The sequence below is a fragment of the Lissotriton vulgaris genome, chromosome 2_1 (assembly GCF_964263255.1).
Source record: "Lissotriton vulgaris chromosome 2_1, aLisVul1.2, whole genome shotgun sequence".
NCBI classification, from domain to species: Eukaryota; Metazoa; Chordata; class Amphibia; order Caudata; family Salamandridae; genus Lissotriton; species Lissotriton vulgaris.
In genome coordinates this window covers 1,526,490,543-1,526,510,583 of record NC_141687.1, presented here as the reverse complement: position 1 = coordinate 1,526,510,583, position 20,041 = coordinate 1,526,490,543, and the positions used below count along the sequence as shown (strand labels likewise).

At 46.0% G+C, this 20,041-nt stretch overlaps 1 protein-coding gene across 7 annotated transcripts in view; it reads left to right on the top strand.

The window, feature by feature from the left end:
* The window catches only part of USP28 (ubiquitin specific peptidase 28), a 504,161-nt gene that overhangs the window by 173,185 nt on the left and 310,935 nt on the right, over window positions 1-20,041 (top strand). For all 7 annotated transcript variants that reach the window (XM_086957384.1, XM_086957380.1, XM_086957386.1 and 4 more), the window contains exons 10-11: window positions 8,807-8,955; window positions 10,530-10,657. In XM_086957384.1, the coding sequence (XP_086813510.1) occupies window positions 8,807-8,955; window positions 10,530-10,657 (277 nt within the window). The remainder of the gene's footprint in view (window positions 1-8,806; window positions 8,956-10,529; window positions 10,658-20,041) is intronic.

Sequence of the window (20,041 nt, the reverse complement as noted above, 5' to 3'; positions counted from 1 at the left end):
TCGCATGGGCCAACAGAAAGGGGCATGGGACTGGAGATCGGATTTCTAACAGGGGCGCCAGAAAAACCTATTGAAACATTCATTTCGCCAGACAAAGGTGCGCCAGGAAGTTTTGAGTGCATAATAGAACTTTTTGTAGCACCAGTATCCAGCAGAAATGGCTCCGACACTCCGGATGTAATCACCTTGACATAAGGTCCATTCTGACCTACTGGAACTGAAACCACTCCCTCTCTTTGTCCATGGCTGTCCTAGCAATTACTACCCTCATTCTCGTTTTCTGCGTAATAGTCATCTGCATAGTACTGAGCTGACCTGGAAGATGCATTGTTCTGTTGGTCAAAGCTATTCATGGAATTTTGAGGCGGAAAAGAAGTGGTATTCTGGGGGAAATTTCCACGGCCCCTACCTCTAAGAGCCTGTTGAACACCTCTACCTCTTCTACCGGAAACACCGTTTAAGCGTCGCGCAAGAGCTGGACAATTACTTTTGAAATGACCCTCTTCTTTGCAATAGGCACATTGATTCGGGCCATACGGAGAACGCTGATGGGAAAACTCGTTTCCTTGCGCGTTTCTCGAATACTGCTGTGGTTGCTGATAATTGGGCTGACTAGGAGTGCGAGGCGGATAGGCTTGTTGGAGAAGAACTTTAGTTTTCAACTCTTTAGTCTTTTTGTCTGCCTTATCTAGCTCGTCTTTGCGCCTATTTTCGTAGTACTGGGCGGTGGCTAAGATCTGCGCTGACGTGGAAACAGCCCAAGCACTCTCTGAATCTTTCAATTTATTGCAGAGTTCGGGCAGCAAATTATGTACAAATTTGTCCACAAACCATCTTTGGCCACCCTTGGTAGCCATATCCTGACCACTATGATCGACGAAGGTCTCCTCAAATCTCGTGAAAAAGTCAGACACATTCTCATCTTTCTTCTGCTTGCATGCAGATAGCTTGTCCCAATTTACACGTAATTCAGGCATTAACGTTTTCATGTATGTGATAATCCTACCGGGAAGTTCTGCTATTAAAGGCTCGGGTTTAGAACCACCGACTTGTCTAGCAACGGTAGCGGTAATATTAGCCCATGAGTCACCTAGTTCATGATCATGATCTGTATGACGAATTTTTCTCCATAAGGCTGTGGAACGACGTTCATAAACAGCATGTCTACATCTGCTAAATTCATTATACACGAGCTGGCGGTTTGTGATAACTCCTTATAATACCCTGCGGGATTTTTACGTGGATCGGGTAATGTCTGCTTGAGTGCTAACACTTCAGATCTTTTCCAGGGGACATGTACCCATACACGCTGGAAATGAGGTGGAACAGGTGGTTGTGCATTCGCATCACCTTCCCTCCAAACTGGAGGAACTTCCCTCATAGGGTACTGTCGCGCCTTTTTCCTACCTGACACATCGTCCTCATACAGTGATCTAGACCCATTTCCCTTACTCCTATAGGATAATAACAGATCTATTGCTTTTTCAACATCGGCACCTACGATCATGCCTTCATAGAATTTGAAACACATACAAAATAATTCCTGCATTTTGCGTTTGGGATCGTTTGTCTCCAAATCTTCACAAAGATATACACACATCTCTTCAAATACGTATCTCTGAGTGGGCGCATCCCACTGACGGAAAACTTCCATAACGGACTGAACATCATATTTAGCAGTGTCAGTAACCCATTTGCGTGCTAACTCATTTAGCACTTCTCTTTCCTCGTAGTCGGGCAGTTGACTACGCAACTGTCTACGTCCCGTTTTAGGGGTCGTTTTAGGCGACCCAAAGAAGGGTGAGAATAGACCAGTGACAGTACTTGCCACTCTGTCTGACAGAAGGAGAAGCTTGCGGTGAGGCGGATGCGCCAGAAAAGTCAGGCTGATGTAAAGAGGAAGTCGAAGCAACAGCAGAGGAAGTCGAAGCAGTAGCAGAGGTAGTATCAGGATTAACAGGTGGAGCGGTAGGCAAAGTTGTAGAAATAAATGGAGTATGTAGCAAAGGCGGCGGCCCTTGAGAAGGCTGCGCCGGAGAAGTAGGAACCAGCTGAAGAGGAGCTGGTGCTTGTGCAAGAGCTGCTTTTCGTGCACTGGGGCGTCGTATAACAAAGAGCTTTGGGGGTGCAGTAGCGTCTAACGCATATGGGGGTGGTGAGCTTAATAAGTGGGACATTAATGGATCTTTCTCTGATGTTCCCTTTGAGCCTTGTCCTTCATGTGGTAACATCGGGTAGCATTTATCTACTGCTAGTTTCTTGCTCCTAAGCATTTGTTCATTTTCCTGCTCTTCCTCATTATCCCTGTATGCGATGGCGGCTTGCACCATCGACATACCTCTTTTATGCTTCTTAGCAAATTTTATTTCTTTCTGTTTGGCTTCTTTGCGCCATAAGCGAAAAGAGTCAAACATCGCCGCCGGGCTTTCTTCTTAAACAGTTTGACCTCGAGGTTGTCTAATACTTCGGAGTCAAAACTACCATATTGGGGCCATTTTAAAACACCATCCTTGTGGGTGTATCTTATCCATATTTCATTATACGTGATAGGACCTACTCCGTGCTTTATATATAACTCATATGTTGGAGTTCCAATCGGAGGAACCGGACACGAATCCTCTAATCGGGAGTCCTTACTACAACCAAGACAAAACAAGTTTCCAAGTCTGCTAAGACCAGGCATCTTCGCTCACTAGTCTAGCTTCAAACTTCAAGGGATTATCTAATTATGATTTTGTCGTGAATACACGAATCCCTCGGTTTTGGTGCTTGCAAGAACCAATACAAACCGTATCTCTGGGATACCAAGACTAAGAACCAAACTAAGGACTGGGAGACGCTCCACTTATACTTAACTGAATATTGAAGATCGGTGACGTCGCTACAAGACTCGTCTATCGTTTCGCTCTACCAAGGTTCACTGGGTCCAAAACAGAGCGATAGTCAGGGCAGCAGTCCTTCGTAGCCGTCGGGACGCGGGGAACCTCGCAGCAAAGACCTTCGGAACCACGTCGACATGCAGGGGTCGCTGAAGTGGCTGGCCTTCCTCCGGAATTTTCACACGAAGCTCCTCACGAACATCTGGCTTGGACCGTCACCGCTTGATATCGCCTCGAGTTGGGCGCCAACTGAGGTGCCGGGTTTTTAGAGACCCGGTGGTGCCAGGGGACCACACCCGAAGACCTCTGGGTTCTCCCTGTTCTGGACTACAGAAACACAGAGTCTTCTAGCTGAAGTCAGAGATCGATGTTTATTGGTTGCAACCAAGTAACATGTGTCCTAGAATTACAACAGCACGGGCTGTAAGTTCTCAGGAGACTGTTCGTTTTTACAGAACCAGCCTTCTCCTTATATACAGAAATAACAGCTGCGGGCAAGAATTCTTGAGTGTATGATATGGTTATACACATATTTCTACAATAATACAAAGAGCGAAGTCATGCTGGTCAGCACATATTTTAGATGTCCAGATCGTGATGGATTATCCCGCCAGGCCCAGAATTCCCATCAGATATCGATAAAACACCAATAAGGTCGGGCACCCTCCCGTCGTAAAACTGGTCATAAACAAGAATCATGGACAGGTGTATGTGTATGGAAAACATGGTCTGTATGTAGTGAATGGTTTATGGCAGGTTGTACCTTGATGATATCTTACTCGGCCACTGGGCGAGGAGCTGCCCAAACAGGTTTGGTTGGAGGCGGTGGAGTCAGTTTGGCCAGGTCATGGGGAAGTCAGCTAAGGTGGACGTGTCCTTTCAGATCAAGCTCGGCCTCAATTAATTGACTTATATGAGGGCAAGTCATAAGATGGATGCCGTTCACAAAATGGAGTCCAAGGGTTCGGAACGGAAACCATGATTTAAGGGTGTTAGCATTGCTCAATCATGACGCAAATGCATAGGGATTATGTCCTAATCATTACCGGTCTGCCGATACCAAATTCGTCATGGTACGGTGATATTTTGTGACACGAGTGTTGGACCTTCGTACCGGTATTACAGCAGGGTCCAGAATTTCAGAACCACAGGAGACCTTAATCTCCCCATCAATGTTACCATTGACAGAGAATGCAGGACCTCATTACAGTCCCCTAAATCACACAAGTCCCTGCTTAATTTATGCTCTAGATTCCATCTACATGACTCCTGGAGACTGCAACACTCTGATATCAGGGACTATATCTTCTCTTAACCCATCATGTCATACTACAGAAGTGATAATCTGCTGCTATCTAAGGCACACACACATCTAATCGACCAGACAGACAATCTACTAAGTCTTTTACTGGCACAAACTCAAAACCATTTTGTAAAATTTGGAGGTTCAATGATGAATTCATTAAAGACTTGTGCACCCAGAGACATTATCAAAAACACCATACTAAATTATGTCAAAGTAAATTTAGCCTTGTATACGGCTCCCTCTACCCATTGGGACATAGTCAAATCTACTGTTAGAGGCGCACTAATTGAGATCCAATCTAAATTAAACAAAGCCAAAGTTAACTATCTCCTAGAGCACGAAAAAGATTAAAACCTTGAGGGTTCCCACATTTCCTACCAAGATGCTTAGGTTCTCTCTGCCCTTATCAATAAAAAATACAAATACCAAAGAATCATGAGTGAGAGGGCTGGGGTCTGGATTAACAAATATAAAAGCCTAAAACTGAGTGAGGCAAACAAAGCTGTTAAAATACTAGCATCATATTTGAAACTCAGAGCCATAAGGTCATCAATGCACTTAAAGATAAAGCGAACATAACTCAATGAATCATCAAAAACTCTTGGGCAACTTTAGAGACTTTTACAAATCTCTATAGGAGGATGATTGAAACTCTTCTATAGAGAAATGCAGGGATTACCTAAATAACACACACTTACCTCTTATCACGGACCTAGAGAAAAAGGCCCATAGCATAAGGCTCCGGGTCGTGATGGCTTTACTGCTAACGTTTGTAAAACATTTGTCTCCATCCTTGTTCCTATACTTCTTGATCTTTCCCATCACTTCACAAATTCAGGTGTCATTGCAGGCAGAGCTAGCGATACTACTATTGTAGGGATCCCAAAAGAGGGCATAGACCTGACACTGGCAAAAAAATTACAGGCCAATCTCCTTAACTTGAATGCAAAAATCTCTGCTAAAATCCTTTGTAAGAGACTTGAACCGCTTTTATCCAGATTAGTAACCCACAGGTAGGGTTCATGAAGAATCGTCTTTCTAATGACAATACTCCCCTCCTATGCCATATCATTGAGTGGGCAAAATCAATTAATTCTGCCACCATCTCGCTTACCTTAGATGAAAAAGTATTCAGTAGGGTCTCCTGGTCGTTTATTTGTCTCTCCTGAAGTTCAATGTTGGTGAAGCTTTCACTAAGATGGTCATGGCCCTTTACAGTAGTCCCTTTGCCAAGGTGAGATCTGGCGGCCTACTGTCCCCTGCCATTTACTTAGAAAGAGGCAACAGGCAAGGATGTCCCCTAGTCTCCCCGCACCCCCCCCCCCCCTCTATTCATCTTGACGTTTGAGCCTTTAGTCCATAACATTTGGGCTAAGTCCTTCATTGTCGGTGTTTCCTTTAACAAAACAACGGTGGAAGTGGCGATATTCTAATCATGCCCGAGAATGCAGCTCAGTCAATCGCTCCTTTCCTGCAGATGATAGACGAATATATCCTGTTTCAGGCTATGAGCTCAATAAGGATAAATCCGAAGTCAAGGGTTTAGACAATCTCTGCACTACCTATCTTTTCAAATCTACAGGGCTATCCCATTTCATAAAATATCTGGGTCTAGAATTTGGCTCTGACCTCCTAGAGTCATTCCACCATAATGAAAACCTAACGCTAAAGAAAATTGAGAATCTACTGGATGGATGGAACCCCAAATTCCTCTCTTGGTGGGGCTGCATTGAGACTATCGAGAGGATTGTCATCCCGATATTCAATTATCTTATAAGCATGCTGGTTCTTGTACTATTCAATGAATTCCATCAAAAACTTGACAAGCTGTTAACAAAATTTATATGGCAGAACAAGCGCCCCAGAATTTCCATTTAAAAAAAAAAAAAACTAAGCCTACTAATCCATCTGGGCAGAGTTAACCTGACCGATTTCAGAAATTTCTACATTGCCTTTTTAGCCAGGCCAGGCTTCCTTTAGTACTCCCAAACTCTGGGTTAAACCCCCACATGGCTATTAGTCGATGAGGCGATTCTTGGAGATCTGCACCCCATTAACGCTTCTAACGATCAAAACTAACTCCCCAATCTCCCCCCCCCCCCCTCCCCCCCCCACCCACCAGCCCCAGCCCCACCAGCCAAATATGTTTTAAATAATAGAAGAAAACTCTCCTGATGATTGGCAAACTACTAGAGATCGCAATTACCAGCCAAATATGTTTTAAATAATAGAAGAAAACTCTCCTGATGATTGGCAAACTACTAGAGATCGCAATTACCAGTTCCAACCTGAACTCACGCTGACATAACCCTAAAATCAAAATTCATGGTGAACCTATATTTTTGTGCTCATGGGCATCTATTGGTATTCACTTTTTTAAGCAATTAGGCACACAACACGCCCCTTTTTCCTTCAGAGAACTACAACAACAATATAATCTATTAGATGTAGACTTTTTTGATTTCCTCAAGCTAAAGTCTAGTTTGTCTAAACTTAAGTGCCCTAAGGGGGATCCCTCTCTTCTTAAAACCCCCCGCTCTATCTCAAACGAAATTCTGGACCCCTTCACAGCTTCATAAAATATCTCTTAGAGTGAACCCAATGTGTTGGAACTGTAATAAAGCCACTGGGTATCTCCCTCATCTACATTTCTATTAAGGGGCTGTAGCTCCTTTCTGGGACTCCATATTTGATTTAATTCAAACTCTATTTGGGACACCTCTGAAAAGGGACTTTCTTTCACTAAATCAAGGCTTCCTTTATCAACAATTCAAGACATAGAATGATGGTCTCCTGGTAGTCCTACTATTGTCTGCGGCCTGTAAATCCTTCATCGCTAACTGGAAAAATACTGTTACCTCGTTTCGATCTTGGCAGAACTCGGTTGCTTACTTACTCCTAAAAACTCCCCCTGGATACCTCAGGACTGAAGATCTGTTTGGAAGCCACTTGACAACTACTTTGCCATTACCAAACCACCATGAGTTTCTTAGCATACCATGAAGCGGCCTCAGAGCCATTACCTACCCTGATCTCTCTAGTATGACGCCTGACTGTTGCCTTCTCAAAAGTATATACATTGCTTTGATGAAATACAAGTATGCCATGCCTACTGCTGTAAATGTGCTGATTCACTATTTAGTCCTGTATTTTATTTCACATTCAGGATTTGGTTTGCTTTACCTTATGTTGTGCTTTCCTTAGTCCCCCTACAGGTGTTTACCAATCTTATACAAGAACAATATTCAGTGTAACTACCTACTTTGACATACTGTTTCTCTTTTCTTTCTTTTGCACAAAACCAAATAAAAATTATTTCAAATAAAAGAAAAATTATATGTTATTTTTATAAATTGGTGTGGATCTACCTATTGAGTCTTGTGTTTCATTTATTGACTGTGGGTATACTCCAGATGTCTTACACTCCTTTCTGATAAGCTTAAGGCTGCTCAACCACACTACACCCTTAGAGAACACCTTGGGATTGCTAGAGTAAGCCCCTGTCCACTTATAAGGGATACCTGGACTCTTTACAGAGTATACTTCTTTTTGGTATACTATATAAAGTGCCACCTTCCTCTACACCTTGCCAGCTTTCAGTGCCCTACCTCACCCTTCTAAGGAGAAGGAGCAGATTCATCTTCTTGACCCTAAGAGAGTCCTCCGTTTTTAAATCGATTGGACCAGAGCTCATTGGTTGGACAATCAACTTTCTGTGGGCTTCTCGTGAGCAAAAAATATATAAGCAGTACAGAAGTGGATCATTTTCCAACGGATTGTTTCGTGCATCAAAATCCACCAAGGCCTAGGTCAGAAGCAGCCCTAAGAAACGTTGCATTCTTACTCGACCAGAGCAAAGGCTACTAACACTGTGTTGGTGCGTGGTATGCCAGTTCTGAACATCTGCCAGGCTGCTTCATGAGTGTCCCTCCACCTGTTCATGAAGCACTACTGCCGGGATAACCAGGTCTGGAGGAACGGGCACTTAGCCTGATCTGCCTGCAGGAATTCCTGGCCTGAGCAATTCAACAGACCCACCACCTGGGGTGGTACTTCTTTGGTGTCTATTCTCAAGGTATGGAATCTGCAGTTCGAAGTCTATCAGAAGATTAATTTACTTGCATCTGGTAACGCCTTTTCTGGTAGATTTAAAATCTGTCTCCTCACTGACCTTCTCTCCTTCCCATTTTGTGGAATGAACCCCTATTGTCTATTAATATGTTCTCAGCCTAGAAAATTGCACTGTGATACATTATAATTTCTATGTGCTCTGACGTGACATCTGGGAGGGGTGGATCCAACGTGGAGCCACACGATGCCACCAATGGACGTGCAATGGAATGACTCTCAAAAGTTTAAAGATTCAATCTTGTGGCTGGGAAAATTTAAAAGGTGACCAATCTGTGGATATAGTTTCTACCAGAAAAGGCTTTACTGAAGGTAAGTAACTTTCTATTCTATAGTCCTCATACTTTCATAGGCTCATATCGGGCACATGGTGAATGCTGCATGCACAGATGTTCAATTAGTTAGATTTACTGCTAGATGGCAAGTCTGGATCATGCACTTGATGCTCGGAAGAGATTCATAGTGTTCTAAACTTTTCGTACTTTCTCTTCAGGTAAAACATTTTCCAACATCGAAACATTTGGCCAGTATCCACTCCAAGTAAATGGTTACCGGAACCTGAGCGAGTGTCTGGAGGGTGCCATGATGGAAGGCGAAATTGATACTTCACGGCCAGAACAACCTGTGAAGTATGTGCAAGAGGTGAGTGTGAGTTTGGAACCTGATGTCAAATCATACTGATAAGAGATACACTCTTGTGCCTATGTTGCTGTCCCTGGAACTTGAAGCTGTTGGTTCTAAATCTCAGCTTTGACCTCTGATCAAAATGCTTGTGATTTTGAGCAAATCATCTTTCTGTACCTGCAATTGTAAATATATGTAATGCAGTCTGTTTGCATAACCCATTCTTTAAAATTACACAAATATGTATTGTCCAACTTGATGTGCATGACCTCCAATCATCTCTGTCGTCCGTTGATATGCAGTCACAGCAGCTCTCTAGCTAGGTATAAGTTACATTATTATCAATATGTGTGTGGAGCACATACATAATACCTAGAAAGGTGCGACATTTGCTGATCTTTCTACTTATTTTAAGTTTACTTGAGAAATAAAGGTGTGTTTACATTTTCGGAAAGGATACCTATCTTTCCGTCAATTGCCACTGTTTTCCCAGCAGCTATTATGCAGAAAAGCATAACTTTCCACAAAAAAGCATATCTTTCATATATGTGAATAAATGTGTAAATGAGCAAAACATTCTCTTATGTGCCCTTTTAAAGCACTTTTTGGGTGGTTAATGTGCAGGGGCAAAGACCGTCTCAGGTGGTGAATAAATCATCCACAATGTCACAATTCACCTAAAATGCCACTTCTAGCTCAAATCTAATATTTTGCTATACTTACAATCAGGTCTCTAGCCCAGACTTCTAACTAAAACAATGGGTTTGCAGGCATTTTTATATTGAAAGGCAGAAAGGCATACAAAAGCATCATCATAACGTTGCAGTGGCTGTGGAATTCCAAATAAATTTGTCTTTTTTGTCTTTTTGTAATTTCTTTTTGTATAGAACAGATCTTTCCTTACAAGGTTTTATTTCATCCATAAGATGTATTGGATTTGCTCAGTAGATGTTAGCCTGTGTCTCCACATCATGGTTTCAGAGTATTCCTCCTTAGAGTAAGACACTGTCCACTTAGGTTTTCTAAAAAGAAAGGCAATTACATAGAGGATCAATTGCTCAATATCACTTTCTTCTCTGTGCTTAGATTATGGTGCCAATGTTATGTCAAATATTTATTAGTAGTTGCAGGAATATTTTGGGTGGATTGGTAAGTTTGTTTATGAGCCCAAGATTACAGCAAATAATCCGCCATATAAGGCTAAAGGTCTGTATTTTGTATTTTAAGATAGCAGCAATTTGGCACTGGCAAAAAGAAAAATGGAAAATTGTGAACTATAGGCTTTTTTTGGAAGAGCTATTCCAGGGTAATATTTTAAAATAAAAAAACACACCTGATGTCTGGTATTATTTGTGAAAACTAAGGTGAAAACTAATGCCACGAAAATGTTGTGTAGTACTTGGCAGGTAAAACACTGGAGTGAACGAGATGTAAAAGAAGAAATTCTAAGCAAGTTGGCTGTTGCGATCTGTTTATCACAATTTGTTGATCTTTGTTGAAAGCATTGTTGAAAGTGTTGTGCTTCCTCTGTTATAATTTGTCAATCATTTTATTCTGTATTTTCTTTTTTACCTTTTCTGATTGTTAAACAGCGTTGGTTTACCAAGTTACCTCCAGTATTAACATTTGAGCTCTCCAGGTTTGAATTCAACCAGTCATTGGGGCAGCCAGAGAAGATCCATAACAAGCTGGAGTTCCCGCAAACCATTTACATGGACAGGTAAGAGGCAGGCTCATCTTTGAAGCATTTTCTGACTGGTCTCAACAGTTTTTAACTTGGATGTTTAATTTTCATCACATTGTTGTTGACCAAACTTCTGTGCGATTTTAATTGCAATCAAGCAGCAAAGAAACTGAAGGGCACTGGTTTTATCACAAGTTGTGTGTGTTAAGTAGAGAACGTTAGCTCTGTTTTCATCAAATATATTGTCTATAAATCTGCTCCCTCTGTAAATGTCTCCAGAGTGTGATCTATATTTTGGGGTGAGACGCTTGTTTCATATGATTGGCTCTAGTTGCCATTGTTTTGAGTTCTTCAGTGCTCTAGTAGTTACTTTTCATTGCACATGTCCAACATTCTATGTATAATATTCCATATAATTTCCTGCAGACCCATCAACAGATACGTAATGTAATCTAAGCACAAAAAAACTTTTTTTTTCTGGTGGCAAAGGCATTAATTGATTTACATTTCAAATAATTTCAATTCAATTATTTTCCGATAACTGTACTAATGTATGCATCTTTCCTAGTTCTCAATTTATAATAGCAAATAGCTTGTTCTGTTCCTGCATGTATCCGTCATTCACTAGGAAGAATCGCTTATCACTGTATTGCCGACTAACCATGAATGTCCTGAATAATATCTTGTTGGAGAGCATAATGCAGTATTTTATGCATACAATTCGCCCTTTTTCGAGATGGCCATAAAATAAGTTGATTCTCAACCCCCATTCACATAAAGGTAATTGTGACAACTTCTTCCTTTACAGAGAAGGGAAGTATGAGGGGGCAGGGAAGGGAGGAAACTGTTTATCTTGAGCTCACAATTCAATAAGAATATTGAAGGCGTTTCATAGTCAGAAGACTCCTCAAGACCTGGCTCTTCGATCAGTAGCAGCACCCCCGCGCCTTGAGACCGTAACGGGTATGTAGTGCGCTTTATAAGTGTCTTGATTGAGTGAATGATTGATCCCTTTCTCAGCTCAGAGATCTGTGATCCCTAGATTAGATTATGGCGATGTCCTGTATTTGGGAGCCAACAAAGCTATCCACAGACTGCAACTAGTGTAAAATGCAGCTGCTAGGTTCCTCTATTGCCTTCTCAAGAGCACCTCCGCTTCCAGCATTCTTTGTGATCTTCACTGGCTGACTGTTTCAAACCGTATCAAGTTCAAAGCACTCTGCTATATGTTTAGAGTCTGGATCTGCTCCTAAATACCTCTGCTCCCAGGACACCCCCGCACCGCACGGCCACCAGCTGCAGCATGTGCCCCTTCATTCCGCTGCTGCACTCAGCCTCGCTGAGCCTGACGCTACGACCCCGCCCCCCGCTGCCCTAGCGGGATCGCATCGACTGGATTGACTGTGTTTGTTCCGCCCCTGTATTTCCTGCCGTTTTCCCCCCTTGGGATTCTGTTTTTTCTGTGCCAGTATCATCCGTGTTATTTATTTTCAACTTGTGCCCCTGTGACTTGTGCCCCTGTGCCCCCCGCCCAGCTCCCCGCTTCCCGCCGCCGTGTTCGCGGCCACGCCCCCTTTTTCTTCTGTACCCTCCCCGCTCCCGCCTCCCAGCTCCTCCCTCCCTCCCACTTCGCCATAAATGGCGACCGGGCGTACGCGCCGATTGTGCGCCAAAGGTAAGCCCGTCTGCGCCCGTCCGCGCCTGGACCGCGCCCAGTGCCAGGACCCCTGGTTCCCGCAGACCCCAACCCACCCGACGGACCTACGACGCCACCGAACTCTACGCACTCCACGCCGGTCGAAGCCCGGGCTGCTACCGGGCCACCCCGAGACGCACCCACGGACCCTTCTGCTGCCATTCCTGCAAGTTCACCTGCATCCGGACCTGCACTACACCTGCATCTATCAAGCCAAGCCTCAGCAGCAACCACCTCAAGTTTATCCTACTTAACACCCGCTCCATCCACAGACACGCCGTTGAGCTCTGGAACCTGCTCGACACCACAGCCCCAGACGTCGCCTTCCTCACGGAAACCTGGATGAACGCTTCCTCAGCGCCCGACATCGCCATCGCCATCCCGGACGGCTACAAGATCATCCGGAGGGACCGCGTCAACCCCAAGACCACCCTCAGAGGCACCCTCATCTACAGACCTCCGGGACCACGCACACAATTCAGCGAAGACATCGCCGACTTCATCAGCCCACACGCTCTCTCCTCCGCTGACTACATCCTCCTCGGGGACCTCAACTTCCACCTGGAGAACAACAACGACCGCAACACCACCACCCTGCTGGACAACCTCGCCAACCTCGGTCTCAAGCAGCTGGTGACCACCCCCACCCACTACGCCGGACACACACTCGACCCAGTGTTCTCATCCAGCAAGGACATCACCTTCAGCCACGCCACCGGACTCCACTGGACGGACCACAGCTGCGTCCAATTCAGCTTCAGAAGGACCACGATCCACCACCACCAGCAACAGGTTGCACGCAGAAGCTGGAACAAGATCACCGCCGACCAGCTCGCGACTTCCCTGAGCATGAACCCTCCCACCAGCACAACGAACCCAAGCCAGGCGGCCACCAACCTCGCAAAGTGGATCAGCGACTGCGCAGACGACCTCGCCCCTCTAAAGACCCCGCCTAGCAGACCCTGCAGCAAGAAAGGCCCATGGTTCACCGACTAACTCAAGAGCTCCAAGAAGAACTGCCGAGACCTCGAGAAAGCCTGGCGCAGAGACCCAACACCGAACAACATGACTACCCTCAAGATCGCCACCCGAAAACACCACCAACTGATCCACGTCACCAAGAAGTCTGCATTCAAGGAACGACTGGACAACAACGCACACAACAGCAAGGAACTCTTCAACATCGTCAAAGAGCTCTCCAACCCCAACGCCGGAAACAACATCACCCCTTCACAAGACCTCTGCAACTCCCTGGCCTCCTACTTCCACAACAAGATCGCGGACATACACAACAGCTTCAGCACCCGACCGACGCACACCACGACTGAACCACCGCCCCCCACCACCACCCTCCGCGCCTGGACCCCGATCTGCACCGAAGACACCATCCGCACGTTGAACTCCATCCACTCCGGATCTCAGACCGACCCCTGCCCTCACCACGTCTTCAACAAGGCCGACGCCGTCATCGCACCCCACCTGCGGGACATCATCAACACCTCCTTCGACACCGCTACCTTCCCGGAGAGCTGGAAGCACGCCGAACTCGGCCCTCTACTAAAGAAGCCATCAGCCGACCCCACCGACCTCAAGAACTACCGCCCCATCTCGCTGCTCCCGTTTCCTGCAAAAGTCATCGAGAAGACCGTCAACAAGCAGCTGGCCGCCTTCCTCGAGACGAACGGATCCCTCGACCTCTCGCAGTCTGGCTTCCGGGCCAACCACAGCACCGAAACCGCCCTGATCGCAGCCACCGATGACATCCGAGCCCTGCTCGACAACGGAGAAACAGCGTCCCTCATCCTCCTAGACCTCTCCGCGGCCTTCGACACGGTCTGCCACCGCACCCTAGTGTAGCGCCTCAGCAACGTCGGAATCCAGGGGAAGGCACTGGAATGGATCATCTCGTTCCTCGCCGGAAGGACACAGAGAGTCCGCCTCCCCCCCGTTCAGATCAGAAGCCACCGAAGTCATCTGCGGCGTTCTTCAGGGCTCCTCGCTCAGCCCTACCCTCTTCAACGTCTACATGAGCCCCCTTGCGGCCATCGCACGTCAACACAACCTCAACATCATCTCCTACGCCGACGACACCCAGCTGATCCTCTCCCTCACCAACGACCCCGCAACCGCCAGAGCCTACCTGCACGAAGGGATGACAGAAGTAGCCAAGTGAATGATGAACAGCTGCCTGAAACTGAACTCTGACAAGACAGTCCTCATCTGGGATCCTCACCCTCCGCCTGGGACGACTCCTGGTGGCCCCCCGCCCTGGGCAGCGCACCCAAACCAACAGACCACGCACGCAACCTGGGCTTCATCCTGGACTCCTCCCTCTCCATGTCCAGACAAGTCAACGCCGTCTCCTCATCGTGCTTCAACATCCTGCGCATGCTATGTAAGATCTTCCGGTGGATCCCCACCGAGACCAGGAAGACGGTCACCCAGGCCCTCGTCACCAGTCGTCTGGACTACGGCAACTCCCTCTACGCCGGATCCACCACCAAACTCCAGAAGAGACTCCAGCGGATCCAGAACTCCTCAGCACGACTCATCCTGGACATCCACCGTCGCAGCCACATCTCCGGACACCTGAGAGATCTGCACTGGCTCCCGGTCAACAAGAGTATCACCTTCCGTCTCCTCACCCACGCGCACAAAGCCCTGCACAACCAAGGACCAGCATACCTCAACAGCCGCCTCAACTTCTACGCTCCCACACGCCAGCTTCGATCGTCCAGCCACGCCCTCGCCGCCGTCCCCCGGATCCGAAGAGCCACCACTGGAGGAAGGTCCTTCTCCTACCTGGCCGCCAAGACTTGGAACTCCCTCTCGACCCACCTCTGCCGGACCCAGGACCACCTCGCCTTCAGGAAACAGCTCAAGACCTGGCTGTTCGAGCAGTAGCGGACCCTCCCCTCCCCCAGCGCCTTGAGACCCTCCGAGTGAGTAGTGCTCTATATAAATGCAGTGATTGATTGATTGATTGATTGATTTAGTGCATCTTTACCATCCCTCTCAGCCCCTGATCCGCTGTGCAGGCTTCGTATGTGGTACCTAAAACCCGACTGGCTTGCATGAAAGGTTATTCTTTTTCCTACTTAGGGCCCACTTTATGGAACACCCTGCCTGGAGCCTTGAAAGATTCAGCAACCCTCCTCGATTTCCGTAAGGGCCAAAAACCTGCCTTTTCTAACTATTGCTACTGCTTCTCCCTTTCTACCCCTACTCTCGCCATTCCTCATGGAAACCCTTTGGGGTAGCTGTGCGCTCTACAAGTTCTGTAGCAATAATATTAAATTGTACAGTGGTACTTAGGGCCTGAGGTACTAAAGAGGGCCCCCTAAGCGCTGCAGTTCAAATTGCCCACCCCATGGGACCCCTCACCAAGCACATGCAAGACTAGCATTGCAGGCTGCTTGTCTTCGTGCAGATAAAAGCGAAAACACATGACACACATCCCTGTGTGCCATGTACCTTACCACTGCATGTGATACTTGGAAGTCAGCCCTACAGCAGGCCTAATAGCCCTAAGGCAGGGTGCTTAGTGGTTCATATGAGGGCATACTTTCATGAAAAGATATACCCCAGTGCTGCTCAGTTCCCTTACTGCCAGTGCAAGTGACCAGCGAAGCCATTTTAAAACATGTGCTGAACAAAGGTGAAAACAAGTTTACCAGCTACATGATGGCTTCACTGAAAATATGGATTTTGAGTATCATCTATCTCGTATTGGTAAGCTCACACTGATGCTAGTGTTGGGTTTACCAATACATGCACCCAGAGGGCACCTAAGAGGTGCCCCCTAAAAACCGACCAGCCTTTAGTTTGCTTGCTGACTAGTTTCTGCCAGCCTGCCACCTGAGACGTCGTTCTGATCTTCTAGGGTGAGAGGCTTAGCTCTCAGTAGACCCAGAACAAAAACCTGTTCGGGAAGAGGGTGTAAAACCCTCCCACAGGATGACCTGCTGATTAGCTGCCTTGGGCCGGTGAGCTTTAAAGATGCTGCCGCCTTTGGAATGTGAATCTGGCTCCCCTCAAAGGAGACAAAGCCACCCCCCTTGTCCAGAGCCCACGTGGCACCTGGACAGGCAAGAAAATTAGCGATTCAGATGGGCATGCCACCTCTAGGCTAGTACCAACCCATAGGTAGGCTACTATGAGGTGGACATTATTTTTCAGAAGTAGCCATCTTTGTAATGGCATACTTTTGAATTCTGGTACAGGGTTATGCCCCCTTTTCACAGGGAGTGGTCATTTAGTGGCATAGTAACCCAAAGGGTGGGTAGCCCATAGGCTACACCCCTCCTCACTCCTAACACGCCTAAATTCAGTATTTAGGAGATTCCATGGCACCAGAGGAGCAGATCCCGTCGACCTATGAAGGACACAAAGAGCTGCAAAAGCAGAAGACTGAACTGAATTCCTGACTTGGCCCCAGCCCTGCTGTACTGTCTGCTGTACTCTGTTGAATCTGCACCAAAGAGAACTCTTCCTGCGCTGTGTTCATCTAAGACCTAGGAGGACTTCCTGCCTTCAATAAAGACCAAGACCTTCCGAAGAACAGTGGAACTGTTCCCTGCATTCTGCAGAAACACCAAAAGAGAAGACTCGCCGGCCTGAGTTGAATTGGGCCACCGGTGCCAACAAGGTTCCCCAGCCCTCAAGAGCTCGAGGTCTTGCTCCTCGTGGACTGCCAGATGTCACCTGTAGCCTCTACACGCAGGCCCTCGCGACTGCTTCCGGTAAGAGAAGCCTGATGCCTAAAGACACCTCTGCATTTGCGCGCCCTGGGTGTGTAGAAGAGGACCTCAATGGTCCCTACATCCCGAACCTCCTTGTTGGTTCACATCGACTGGCTTCTTAGTCGGAACCTGCAGCCTCTCTTTACAGTGACTGATCCCCACTGAATCCTATTGGGCTTCTGATGCTGTTTTGCATCCTGCACCCAGCCGTCCTCGTGCAGCTGGTGGTTTACTGTTGGTGCTTCTTTTGACCTTGCCCACCTGAAGATTGGTCCTGTAAGTCGATGTACTGTACCTGTTTACAGAACTCGTTTTCCCTCGGAGTTGGCCTAACGGCTAGGGCGGTTGACCTCAAATCTGGGGAACTGGGCTCGAATCTCAGCAATGATGCCAAACATCCTGTGATTCTGGGCAAATCTCCCAGTGCATAACAAAAAAATAAAATAATGAACGTGTCCTCATGCAATGCAACTGGTGCTATGTAAAGTGCTCTGATTCGGGTCGAGTTCACACTATATAAAACTCTATAAAATAAAAATACTTACCTGAACGTTCTTCTGATGCCTAAACATATATAAAGATACTTTCTATTTTTATAAATTGGTGTGGATCTCCTTCTTGCGTTGTGGCGTCATTTATTAATCATTTTGTGTGTTTGCAAATGTCTTGCACTCCTCTGTGTTCAGCCTAAGGCTGTGCAACCACACTACTCCCTAATAGAGCACTTTGGGATTACATAGCAAGCCCTGTCCACTCATAAGCGAACCCCTTGACTCTACACTATAAATCAGATTTTTGATATACCAAATAAAGAGCCCGCTTCCTACCGTCTCCCTTCAAATTGTATTAGGCTTGTCTGGTTCCTAGTTTGGTATGTTGGAGGTGTCCAGATGTTGCAAGTAATTTGTACCACATACTTTGGTCATGTCCTGCATTAGATACCTATCGGCGTTATGTATGGTAGACGCTACGCTCAACTAGTTTTATTCCTTTTGAGGAGTCGGACAAGATGGTCTTCTTAAATGATTTTGTCGCTTCGGCTACTACGACTTTCATTGGTGTAGGTGGATGTCGACTGCCCCTATGGTGGCTAAGACCTCCAAATTACGGCATTGGCATACAGCGCAGGTGCCCAGATATCAAAAATGGACAGCCGACTTTAGCGGTTGGTTACATATGAACGCTGAATTGACAAGTTTCAAGATCAAATCCAGGGATTCAATGAGATTTGGGGTCCATTTTTGAGCTGATGTGAACACTTTCTTCCTCTTGCATAGGACTACTAGTTTTATCCGCTCAATTGTGATGGCGCTTGGAGTGTTTTAATCTATGATTCATATCTGGGATGAAACATTTATGGCTTGTGACGTAATCCATTTGTTTGTGGTATGTATGTTTTGTGTGGGGATAGGTTACCTCAGGCATTTCTTAAACTGTGTTTGTTAGGCGAGATGGCTTTTTTGTTCCTTATTGGGTTTTATTTTTCTATCTTCTCTCTTAAGTTCTTTCTGATGCTTTTTTGGGATCCTGTTTAATATAATATTTATATTGGGGCAGAGTACTTTGTGGTGTACTTTGTATTTCATTACAGATGTTTTTAATGTATTATGAAAATATCAATGAAGTGTAAAAAATAAAAAAAATAAAAAAAAAATTCTGCCTGTAGATTTATCCTCCATGCCAACTATCCTCAATGGTTGGCATGGATCCCACCACTCCTGAGCCTACACTGGACAGCCCAATACAAAGGATTTCAGAGTACTTGGCACTGGTCACTAGAGCCATAGTTAAAGGATGATGTAGTGCTGAGAACAAAGATTGAAACAATTGAGATTCAATCAAAACAGACACAGGTGTGGCAAAGAATAGCAAAGCAGAGGAGATTTAAGCTATATGAGACAAAAGGCTCTCAAAGTGCGGGTTAAATGTCTGAGAAAAGAGTGTAGAGGTATTGGTGATAGGCCCTCTCGACTGCGACTGCTCCTGGTAAGAGAAACCTGACGCCTAAAGACACCTCAGCATTCGTTGCCCCGTGACTGTGAAGAAGAGGACCCCAAGTGTCCCTATGTCCCGAACATAGCAAGCCTTGAACCCCCTTGTTGGTTCATCCCGACTGGCTTCCTAGTCAGAACCTACGGCCCTTTTTACAGTGACTGATCCCCATTGGAACCGTTTGGGCTCCTGACGTTGTTTTGCACCCCGCACCCGGCTGCCCTCGTGCCGCTGGTGGTCTACTGCTGGCACTGAATAGGACCTTGCCCACGTCTCGCCTTAACTCTTGGAGGTTGGTCCTGTAAGTCGATGTACTGTACCTGTTTGCAGACCTTGTTCTTCCTCAATTAGGATAACATTGCATAAATCGAAAAATTGCACTGTGTTCACTTTTTTAACTGAAAAGTATTTACCTTTAAAAATGTACCTACCTGAACGATTTTTCTCGGATGCCTAAACATGTATAGCGATACTTGCTATTTTTTATTGGTGTGGACCTCCTTTTTGAGTCTTGTTGTCATTTATTGATAACTTTTTGTATTTGCAAATGTCTCCAACTCCTCTGTGTTAAGCTTAGCAGAGCACGTTGGGATTGGATAGTAAGCCCCTGTCCACTCATAAGGGACCCACTGGAATCTTTACACGGTATATCAGATTTTTGAAATATCACATAAAGAGTCAGCTTCTTACAGTCCTGCTTGTGGTCACAGCCCATCTTTGTAGGTTTGGCAAAAAAATCTTCCTGTACCTCGACAAATTACTGTTTATGGTTGCTTTTTATCAGTCAGATGCTGACCACCTTTGGATGGCGATGGTCTGTGTTATACGATTCCCACCAGAAAAGGTAGGACTGTGTATTAGGAAGACAGAACATCAGAATATATTGGCTGAGTCCATCTACACCATCAGAGACGGTCTGCCAAATTTGTATCTAGCTCACAGTGCCTCACTCAAACCCATAACCTTCCTGGGGGTGGCAGGTGTTTTTGG